The sequence below is a fragment of the Macrosteles quadrilineatus genome, unplaced genomic scaffold, assembly GCF_028750875.1.
Source record: "Macrosteles quadrilineatus isolate MER2022 unplaced genomic scaffold, UCM_ALF_1.0 Scaffold_7__1_contigs__length_78375512, whole genome shotgun sequence".
Taxonomy (NCBI): Eukaryota; Metazoa; Arthropoda; class Insecta; order Hemiptera; family Cicadellidae; genus Macrosteles; species Macrosteles quadrilineatus.
In genome coordinates, this window is record NW_026542600.1 from 57069810 (window position 1) to 57082295 (window position 12486).

Here is a 12486-nt window from a genome sequence, read left to right on the forward strand (position 1 = left end):
AGAACAGCTGTTGTTGGACACTCATATGCTCAAGACTGTTCTACTCGACCTTCCGTCCATTGGATCTCAAGTCGCAAGAAAAGCTCCTGCAAGGTATAAACTACACTAGAAATTATTTATAGATAGCAGGCTTGCCTGAGTGGAAAAATAGTCCTTCCTGGCTCAGAAAATAATACTCTCTGCTCTATTTGCAATAGTTAATGCCCGTCTACATGCTGTGATATATCGCAGCGATCTGATCGGTATCAACCATATTGTTACGATAATCAGAGCATGTGGACGGAAGAGGTTTATGAAATTTGTTATTTTCCTGGCGATGATTGGCAACGATATCGTAAGGTTGCAGCGACAGGTTAGAACGTGTAAACAGTGCTTTAACTTATCGCTCCGATCATCTGCTTAAAATAGAAAACAAACAGTGTTCCCAAATTGATTGTCACATTACTGTATCCTGTTTCTTTATCAGAGGAGTAACTAATTTGAAAAATTCCACGTATGAGTCTTCTATCATTCTCAATAGTTGCGCCAGTGGTTCGGTTCATCTCTCAACTCTCTCAGTAGTCTCACATGCGAAAACTTGTCTCTCTTGAGAAGCCAAGACCGACACCGCTTACTTCTTGGTTTGCGTCGTCCCTTTCTCACTACTTGTGTCAAAAAAATTACATACAGGGACCACCACAGTATCTCTTCCACGTTGATCACAACTGAGAAAAGACCAACAAATTGTGAAGGAAGTTGGGGGCAAAAAATCATTGCGTACGGACAGAACATCAATGTCCAATTTATTGCAACGATTTGTTGGTGCAATCAGATTGCAGCAGTATGCCGTAGCGTGTGGATGGGGTTTTAGAATACCTACTGTCACTAACATCCATTATCAACCAAGGAAAGATTTTATTGAAGGAACCCTAACTTAGGTTGCCTCATTGTTAAATCTTTGAGGCCTTTAAACCATAGTAATCGGAAAACTACAAGGATTGACGAGGGTAAAAGGTAACAGTAGTTATTAATGTTTACCGATTTGAATCTAGAATGTGAATAATATAAAATACAGTACTTTTTCACCGTGATTTCAGCTACACTAAAGTTGTAGTGAAAGGAATGACAAGAGGAGAAATGATCCTGAAAGTAGTGATGGCTCCAATAGAACCTGATACTGCCTTTGTGGATCAGTTCCTGAAACTTTTGCCTGAATCTGACATTCAGGAGTTCCAGAAGGTCTTGGAAATGAAGGTGAAGTAACATTTTAGACAATATTGAATTTTGGATTATGACTTAAACTATTTACTTTTTGACTGCATGTAGCAACACAGCTTTGTGACATTGCGGTATGGAAAAAATTGTATGGTTAACAACTGCTCTTTACCAGTAATGATATGAGGGTATCGCTTTTTTCAATTTTTGGGCCAAGCCAGTTATCGGTTGGGGCTAGAAATAATTTCTTGGCCAAGTTTGGGTCAGGTAATTTATAATTGAGATGTGCGACAGGAGATAGACTTTTGGGAAGAGCTTTTATTCTCTAATTCTCAAAGCATATGCTAAAACATGCAATTGAAAATTTATGGTTTCGCCTCAATCACAGAAAATGTTAACGATTTTGCCATCACTGCAGGAGAAGTTTAAGATTTTAGACTAATTTGTTTCACATTACCTGTCATCAGTTCCAATTTGTAACTTTTGTCAAAGTACTTGTTATACGGTTTTGCTGTGACCAAGAAAAATGTTCTCAATGTTGTAACGTCCACGGGAGATAATGCACAGTAAGGTATTGTACCTGATTGTAATATAACTACTAAAATAAAAAAAATCCAAAACAACACAATTTATGTCCAACCCGATTTTGTCCTGAACCCCTAAGGGCAACCTTTTTTACCCGACCTGAAGTAATTAGTGTGGTCTGCAGGTTCCTACTTAACTTGCAAAGTACCTAGTTTATTATCTTCATGCGTAGACTTTCGTAGCCGGCATCCTAAGAATCCATGGTGGTGGTTTTTGGCGTCATCCATTTTACCAGTTGTAGATAACTACCATACTTTTCGCCCTTACTATGAAATGGTTAATAGTTAAATGGTTAGTAAACTGAGGATGCCACTAGGTAAAAGCAGAACGTCTGGCAGTTATCCACAACTGACAACAAAACACTGAAAACCACCACCATGGAAACCTACATTTTCTCAACCTACATTATAAATTACTGCTGATTTTGATTAGAAAACTGGATGTAGCTTTGTAAAAACGGAACTGATGTTCAGCATTCTTGGTATTGTATACTGATTTGATAATACTCATCACTTAATCATGGTTGACCATCACATTTTTGTCCAGTTGCTTTGACTATGATAGCTGACAAACAGTAATCCTAAAATTTAGTGTGAGCTCAGTTTTTGAATTTTAAGAATACTAGGTGGTGTTCGCAGAGGCATCCACGAAATTGAGCGGAGTCATCAGGGTTCCATATATATTGTTATTGGCCTTCACCATCGAGCTTCATAATTATTTTTACCTACAATTTTAAGTTAAGAGAACAGTTGTGTAAAGATAAATATTGGTGTAATTAGATTAGCTACACGTTGTTTCGTAATAAAGGGGAGTAAAAAACACAGAGATGTAATTTTAGGCATTTTCGGAGACCTGCATTTACATTTTAATTATAAACCCTCTGGGTTAGTCATCAACTTATTCTAAAACAGGGCGATACAGTTCTAGCTAGTTATAACCTAGAAGTCAACCCTTTACAGTTTCGGATTCTACCATTTTGGCTACTAATAACTGCATAAGAGGGCTTTAGGTGATGGTGAGTATATAAGTGAAACTCACGAAATATATTATAGTTACAAAAGTTATATTGACATTGACATTTGCGTTGATTCAAGCGTTTAAACCATAACCCATGTGTTACACGTTAATAATTTGTATAATCAATCAGAAGGTTGAAAGTTTTGGCTCAAATTGTTGTGCTTCCTAGTCGTCCTTGTTGATTTTGATATGATCGAACTATTTGCTACGTAGCGGCATTTCAAACACATTATGAAATCCACAATTATTCATGGAAACCAGTCTATGTATACGCTGTACGTGTAAATTTTGTTAACGTGTATGATTTTCATACAAACAAATCCATCACTTTTTTTTATAAAAGCTAATATTAAAAATTAAGTTTTTCTCAAGTAAGCCAATCACATAAAAAATATCAAGTATGACACTGTTATTTACAAAGCTGTATGTATTACCATGTAAACACATAAACTTTGTTCGCATTAAAACACGTGGTTCTGTTATTAAAAATCCCACAAGATTCATATACTACCTAAAGGACCCATGCTGCTCCGCAGCGTTGAAATAAATATCACATCCAAGAAATAATTAAATTTACGATTTTTGATTGAGTAAAACAGTATTTTGAACATAAATAAATCAAACATTCAAGAGCTCAAATTTACCTATAATTTAGCCTTTAATTTACTGAATATTTTGAGTTTAAAACATATAAAAAACAAACAATACTGAAGATATTGATTTTTAATCATAGAAAACCCTCATCTATTCTATATATAATTCAGTTTTAAAAATCTTTGTACAACTAAATCTAGAGTTCCACTGGACCGATTTTATTCATTAATGGGTCGTTGGAAAGCTTAAGTCGTGTAGATTTGCAAATAATTATGAAAGTTTGTTTTTGTTATGATTTATGGTGATAAATTAAAGAAAACGTGTTTTCCATAAGAAATACATTGAAAACGGTGTTTTCACAATTTTTATTTGGGCGCGACTTTTAGCTGCCATTTTTTTATATTTCCAAGAAGTGCATGGTAACAATTTGTAGGAAATGTTATTCTCTTTCAGAATATCACCTTCCACTTTGGTTGATTTCCTCACCATTTAAAAGTTATTTGCAAAAAAGCTAAGCAACCTCCGAATTTATAGTAATGAGAAAATATTGAGTTTGGGATATTTTTGTTGAACTTTGTACAACTAAATCTAGACTTCTACTGGACCGATTTTGTTAACTAATGGGTCATTAGAAAGCCTAACCCATGTAGATTTGCAAATAATTATAAAATCGTGATTTAATTAAATATTTGTTGTGAAAAATTAAAAATAACAAAAATACATTAAAAACTGGGTTTTTCAAGTTTCTGTTTTCAAGATTCTATTTGTAGCCAGGTTTTGGCTGCCTTTATTAAGTATTTTCAAGAATTGCATAGTAGTTATTTGTAGTAAATTTTATTCTCTTTCAGAATGTTACATTCACTTTGGTCGATTTCCCCTCCATTTAAAAGATATTGGCAATAATCTAAGTGATCTCCAAATTTATCGTGGTGAGAAAATACTGAATTTGATATATTTTTGTTAAACTTTGTACAACTAAATCTAGACTTCTACCGGACCGATTTGGTTACTTACTGGGTCGTTGGAAAGCCTAATTTGTGTAGATTTGCAAATAATTATGAAAGTTTGATTTTATTAGTTATTTAAGGTAAAAAAATAAAAAATAAAAATAATACATTTAAAACTCCTTTTATTACAGGTTTATATTTTCAATTTTATATTTGTAGCCAACTTTAGGCTGCCTTTATTGAGTATATTCGAGAAATTCATAATAGTAATTTGTAGGAAATTTTATTCTCTTTCAGAATATCACCTTCCACTTTGGTCGATTTCCTCGCCGTTTCAAAGTTATTTGCAAAAACGTTAAGCAACCTCCAGGTTTATAGTAGTGAGAAAATACTGAATTAAAGATGTTGTTGTTAAACTTTGTACAATTAAATCTACAGTTCTACTGAACCGATTTGATTAATTAATAGGTCATTGGATTGCCTGATTTGTGAATATTTGCAAATAATTATGAAAGTACTGTTGAGGTTGCAAGCAAGATCGTTTGGCTATAAATCGATGATAAATAACTCCATTTTTTTAACAATTTGTGATGGTCGTGATTTAGCTGCGTACTTTAATGAAATGGAAGCTGGTATTTCAATGAGGGTTCTTAGGTCAAAACAAATAGAGTAACGTAATTAGAATTAAGTAAATGTATCTAAAACTAAATTCCAAATCCAAGATATAATCAAATTTATATTTTCTGATTGAGCGATACAGTATCTTGAACTTAACTGATTAAAACTATCAATATCTCAAGTGAAAGCCTTTGAAGTATTTTAAGACCAAGACATATAAAATAACCTAAATAATAGAGGTACGTATCATTGATTGCAGATAGGTACTAAAACTATTGTATTTATTGTTGATTCGTGATTCAGCAGTGTGCTTTAGGTAGTCCGATCTTAATAATCAATAGCTCAAATGAAAGCTGGTATTTCACTTAAGGTGTTTAGACCAAAATGTATAATGCAATTATAACTGCTGGAATACATCTTTAATTGGAGGGAAAACAAATTCTTTCGTCGATTAATACATTAGATAAATTAATGATGATGCTTGATGACAAATATGTGCTTGCATAGCTTTATTTTAAGACCAAAATTATGAAAATCGGGCAGGTAGAAGAGCCCTCCTGTAAACCATCGCCCGCTTGCGAAACATTGCGAAAAACCAAAATTTAACTCCCATAAGAAATGTACAGGGAGGCAATATACGTCAAAATGAATGCCGATGCTTGATAGTAAATCTGCGCAACGTCCCACACCTTTAGTTTAAGGCCTAAATTATGAAAATCGGTCGGGTAGAAGAGCTAACCCGCCTCGGAAAAGAAAAACAAATTATTTTTATAGATGGCAATAATTGGTTTACCAGTATGCATAATCTAATCATACGAAACATGTGTTAATAATTCAACAGCTTATTGTTATCTAATTAATTTTTCTTTGATAAAATGTTGTTGTTAACAATTTGCATTTATGTTTAAAGTGTGTTTCTTATGTTAAATGTGTGATTCTAATGTTATGTGCTTAAACTGTACCATTAATATTAGTGAGTAAAGTGGTGTATGGATTTCATAACCATTACTTTACTAGAGACCGTTGTATTTAACCACAACGGGCACTGTTGCTAGTAAATATAATTTTCATGTTGATTGTTCACCTTGAGTTTGCTTGAAACTCGTGCAATGTGAATAACTTATAGCTTAAATGAAAGCTGGTATTTCACTGAAGGTTCTTAGACTAAAATATATAGGATTGTATAATTATAACTGTTGAAACACATCTTAAATTGAAATAAGAATTAGGACAAAAATCTAATTAATTTTTTTTGGTCGAGTAATACAGTAGATAAATGTATGCAGATACTTGATGTGAAATCTTTGTGCATGCCTTCAATTTGAGACCTCAATCATGAAAATCGGGTAGAAGAGCCAAACGAACTCGGAAAAGAAAAACCAAAATAAACTCCCGTAAGAAATACATGGGGAGCAAATTTCAATTACGTATAAGCCGAGTGGGACTGTAGATATATATGCCGATGCTTGATGTGAAATCTGTGCATGCATACTTTCAATTTGAGACCTTAATCATGAAAATCGGTCGGCTAGAAGAGCCCAACAGACTCGGAAAAGAAAACCCAATTTTTTAAAATCATATACAAATTCACAAACCAATTTATCGCTAATATAGGGGGTTACTAAAAATATTACATAAGGTTTCCCTAAGTAAGCCTAGAACAAGCCTTCAAACATAACTTCAACTGTTAATTTAGTTGGATGGACTCAAATAAAAAAACATGTTTGTTTTAATATTCAAAATGGAACTGTCAATAAACGTCCAAACAAGATGTTAAGGCTATTAGTATACGATTCAGGCAAGTGTCGTCATCTGATTATATTATTTATGATCTATACCGTTTCTGTTCTAATATCCGTGGAATAATGCTATCAGCTATTTCTTGATCTACTTCATTAAAAAGTCACCAGCTGATCTTATGCCTTTGTTTATGTGTCAAATACGGCTTCCATAAGGATTACATTGAAACTTTGAGGGCCCGTGGGGCGGATTCCATAGAGATTTTTTTGACGCCATATAGATGTTGGCACTCACCAATATGATCTTCATCACCATGCAAAATTTGAAAACGATTGCTTTAGCCGTCTAGGAGGAGTTTGCATATTACGAAATGCATAAGAGTCGACGTATAAGAGCTTCGCTCAATTAAGTAAATGAAGCTTTGCTGCTGTCTTTTATTATTGCTGGTCCACATACAGGGTGAGGCAGTGAGAGCACCCCGATTTTCTTTCGTTGTCACATTTTAAGTAAAGCAACAATAAATAAACAGCTGTGCTTATGCTTATATCATCACTCAAACTATGCCATTTTAGTAAACATTGTGCCTGAGCCTTGAAACACTGAGATTTTGCGGTAGGAACCTATTTAAAAAATAGTGGTCCTTGTGCAAACACCCAGAGATTGTTTGGACCACATTCCATACTTGGTCAATTTGGCGCTGTTCCAGATTGAAAAACAATAGGGAATTGGGTAAAGTTATTTAGGATAACAGCTTAAACCATAAAAATAATCGGTGGGTGTCGCAAAACTCTTTGTACACCAGCAAATATTGAAAGAGTGTGAGTCGCAGTAATTCAAAGTCCAAAGAGGTTTGCCATGAAGCTTTCGTTGTTGGAAGCATTACGTTGCCTCTCTGCTTTCTTTGGGGGTTCTCCCTATAAGCTACTTGAAATTTAAGGTTTTTCAAAGTTGCCCTAGAAATGTTCTTGAATTGTCCAAGAAATGATTCCTTAAGAAATTTTCGAAGGAGTATTCATTGGCAATTTCAAGCGACTGAAAAGGAATGTCAAGTAGGACAAGGACGTCACTTGAAGGATTTTGTTATCAAGAAATGGAAAAATGACTTTCTTAAGTTAAAATTGCAAAATATAAGCTGTGTTTTGATGTGCTATTTATACAGGGTGAGTTAAATTGCAAAATATAAGCTGTGTTTTGATGTGCTATTTATACAGGGTGAGTTTTAAATGAGTTCCCCCCCCCCCCTACTTTTTTCTACATTTCTTAAGACATCAACTCCGGACCACGTCAGATCATTGTAAAGTACAAAGTACTTCATTTTTACTGGGTATAAATTTTTAGCCGCCATCTTGGATCCGCCGTATTGGATACAAAGTTTTTTTATCAAATGTAAAGGTAGAGTTATGACCTATCATTTCAAACTAGACTTTTACGCTAAATAGTAAATACCATGCTGCAATTCGTTAAAAAAAAAATCTTGATCCATTTTAAAGTTATGAGAACTTTTTATAACTTTATTTTTAGCCCATTTTAACATTGTGCATTTACAAACTAATCTCAAAATAGTGCTAGATAAAGATAAGTAAACACCACCATTCATTGTCAACCCATTTTCACTTGGTTATGACGGATGTATTTTTTCGGCCGCCATCTTGGATCCGCCATTTTGAAATGTGATAAATTATTTTAAATATCAAGGTGGTGTTGTGACCCACCATTTTGAACTACTTTTGGTACTTACGTATTATACGGAGGCCACTTATTTTACAGCGCGCTGCGGCGGTTAGGTTAGGTTGGGTTATCATAAGTTTTTATGACTCATCTCGTATAGTTCGATTCATAACGAAACTAGGAAAGTTCTACAAACATATTTATGATAACCCAACTTAACCCAACCGCCGCAGCGCGCTGTAAAATAAGTGGCCTCCGCATAATACGTAAGTACCCTACTTTTTTATGCTGAACTCAATGCCATAATCCGTTTTTTTTATCAAGCATTCTTGATGAAACATTACAATTATTTTATTTAAAATGTCAATATATCGTAAACCAAATATTAAAATGAAAAACGGATTGTGGAATTGAGTTCTGTATAAAAAAGTAGTTCAAAATGGTGGGTCAAAACACCACCTTCATATTTAAAATAATTTATCACATTTCAAAATGAAGGATTTAAGATGGCGGCCGAAAAAAATACATCCGTCATAGCCACATGAAAATAGGTCGACAATGACTAATGGTGTTACTTATCTTTATCCAGCACTATTTTGGGTATGGTCTTAGTCTGTAAATGCACAATGTTAAAATGGGCTAAAAATAAAGTTATAAAAAGTTCTCATAACTTTAGAATGGATCAAGATTTTTGAAAACGAATTGTGGCATTGTAATTTGCGTAAAATTCTAGTTTGAAATGGTGGGTCACAACCCTACCTTTACATTTAAAAAAAAATACTTTGTATCCAAGATGGCGGCCAAAAGTGTATACCCAGTCAAAATGAAGTACATACTACTCTACAATGATGCGACGTGGTCCGGAGTTGATATCTTAAGAAATGCAGAAAAAATAGGGGGGGGGGGGGAACTCATTCAAAACTCACCTTGTATGTATAGGGTAAATAGTATTGAATTTGTTCTATTTATAAATTGGGGCTCTTTTATTGCCTCACCCTGTGAGATATTTAATTAAAACTGAACTATTCTTCATAAACCATCTTGGGGCAATGTAACTAATTTACTACTATTTTCTTCCAGGGCTTGAAAGCCGCTGAGAAAAACCATCTTCTATCAATATTCCGGCCGAGACACTCCTCAGGTTTTGTGAATGGCTCCACTTCTACCAACAGTCCCAAGCACGATACAAGCAGTATCCGCAAACTCAACAATTTGATTAAGAAGAATTTTGTTGCCGGCAATGGAGAGTAAAACAACAGCTGATTTGCCATATTTTAAGATATGGATTTGTTCCATTACTTTACTACCACAATTATGTTTTTTCATTCTCATTTGAGGCGATCCATTCAAAACTCACTTTATCCATTCTTTTAGAAATTGAGTTATTGGTATCACTGCATTCAGCAGAAAAAGTCGTTATAAAATACCGTGTCAAAACTTGTGTAATCCTACTAATATTTAATGTTAAAAAGTGTGTGTCATTTCCAAAACTCACTTTATTTCGGTTGTATCATTCGAAAAATCACATAATCCACCATTGCCAATTGGAGGCTGTATTTTTTGTTTTTCCAAAACCATCTTTATCCTCTTACCCAATCGGTGGCCTGAATTCGGTCATGTGACTTTGTTGTCATTTTGATTCTGGCTGAGATCTTCATTCTTTCAGTGCAATAATGATCAAGATGACAGTTTTGTAGTTTAGAAGGGTACTCTTGCTCTTAAAGTACCAATCAATTAATTTGAAAGATGTTAACATAAGTAATTTTCTCACTTTTAATTTTAACATTAGTCCAGAGAACGTCTAATGACCTGTACTTCTGTATTCTTTTACTGTAAAATATAAAAAACTCATGAAAATGTTTTTTATAATTTTATAACTTTTCTAGTAAGTACCACTTCACTTAGAAAAATATACGAGAACCTATTAAGGTTAATACAATCCATATTATTAGGTCTATTATCTTAATATTTAGTTTTATTGTTTAAAACCAATAACGAGACTGATCAGTGTTATGCAATCCTAGTGTTCCAAAACCAGCTTTATCCATAGGTGTCAGAGCAAAACTAACTTTATCCATTTGTGTCAGGACAAAACTTACTTTATCCAAACTTAAAACTTATTTTTCTCAAAAACTACACATATTAGGACGAAAAGGCATGCAATAATACACAAAGACACATATCTTTCACTTCGGATGAAACAAAACATAATAATTCACTGTCAGGATAATTAATTAAAAGTTGTTTTTCATTTCCTGAAAATTTTAAAGATAAGGACAATGTGAGTTTTGGAATGGACCGCCTCATTTGTACTTTTAAAAACAACTGCTAGAGGCATACACAGCACACTGCATTACAGGCAAATGATGTTTATTTGGAAGGTTTTGTCACTTCATAACAATGGTTGGCCTTTATGCTTTAACTCATTAATACAGTTTATGACAAAACTATCTACCTGTGGGTAACATCCCATCTTTAAGGGTTGTAGAGGAATCCAGTGTTTTATAGTCAGTTTTTGTATAATCAACTGATACTAAGTCATTAATGTTAAAAAAAAATGTCCTCTAGGCAAGAAATAATTACTATTGTGGGAAAATTTAGCTTCAGAACAGTCTCTGTATTTTTAATTTATAAGTAGCTTGGATTGCTGGACAGAGGAATTTAAATGCCATCTCCCCGTATTATATACATTCAAATAAAACAGTATTAAGGTAAAAAAAGTGAAGCAAAATCATTCCTCCTTTTGTTATGGACATTTTAGTACCAATACACTCCATATTACCCAGGAAACCCTGGATATTGAAAAGCATTTTGCCAAATGTTATTTTCAAACTCACTATAATGTAAATTAAAGTGTATTTATATAGATTAACGACAGTGTATATTGTATATTAATAAAAATAATATATTTGTAATTTGTTTTGAATATATTTATCCCTTTCCCTTCTAAGTTTTACTATTATCTATACTATAATATGAGTAACGTTTGCGCACAATGATTTCAAAAACAGCTCCTATGATTTCCTCCAAATTGTTAGAAATATCTTAGTTTTAGGCTAAAAACAATATCCATGCTATGCTCTGTTATGGAAAAAAAATTTTTTCGTTACAAACTTAAAAGAAAATTTTTATACTTTTAACATTAGTCTTATGGACTGTCAAGTAGCTATGGCAGTTTTGCGAAAATGTAAATAAATGAATTTGTAGCATATGCTTGTAACAAATCATCTACTGTACAGTAATAATTATTAAATACAGTACAAAAGAAAAGGATATTCCTATGAATGCTATTGAGCATTGATTATATAATACACTTGGGGTGTACGATAATTACTAAGCAATGTGGTAATTACAACTGTTCAAAAACATAAAGTCTTTCATCGCAAAACATCTTTCAGTAATATTGAACTTTAAGTCTCGAGGAAAAGCCATGAACGTTTTTGAGGATGCGCCGCCTGAATGGGCGTGTTTTTCCACAATCGCTTAATTAGTTGCGACGTTTCACGATCCCAGTGGCTAACACATCACAACAATAAACGTCAACCGATTTTATGTAGGTATCGTGAGGTTTTTTTATTGAAGTTTATTTAGAAATGTTTAACATAGATTGTTCGCATGAAAAAGTTTGTTAGGTAAATTAAGAATGAGGAAATGTACTGAAGACAGTGAAGACCATAGCAAAACTGAAAATGAAGATGATTTACAGGTAAAACTAATAAGTTACCCAGTGTTTTAATAGGTTGACTAAAGTTCCAAGTTATTTTTTTTTAACATGTTTGATTTATTTAGACTTATTCTAAATGTGGTTTATTATGAAAACTAATCCCTTGACACTCGCATAGGCTCTAAACTCTTGGAGTATAAAGTAAAGGCTATGATATTTTTGTCTTGCAAACCTTTAAATTTGTCCTTTGACAACAGTAAAACACCTTTGCTACAGTAAAATACTGTAGCAACTGCAGATTAGAAGTAAATCTACACGTTTTAAAATATGACTTTTGCAACTTAACTGTTGTTAATATGTACATAGGGAGATAGCAGTAAGCTAGAAAGCCAGTTTATTTCCCTTCTTCATTAGGTATAAATTTAACTTACAATAACAAACATTTATATGCGTACGAGC

General features: G+C 33.3%; 1 protein-coding gene across 1 annotated transcript in view; it reads left to right on the top strand.

Annotated features, from left to right (window-relative positions):
* Window positions 1-11278, top strand: part of LOC128999020 (vacuolar protein sorting-associated protein 53 homolog) — a 77413-nt gene extending 66135 nt beyond the window's left edge. The window contains exons 13-15 of the mRNA XM_054425375.1: window positions 3-93; window positions 1077-1233; window positions 9444-11278. Of these exons, the coding sequence (XP_054281350.1) occupies window positions 3-93; window positions 1077-1233; window positions 9444-9614 (419 nt within the window). The 3' untranslated portion in view covers window positions 9615-11278. The remainder of the gene's footprint in view (window positions 1-2; window positions 94-1076; window positions 1234-9443) is intronic.
* Window positions 11279-12486: the final 1208 nt, after the last annotated feature.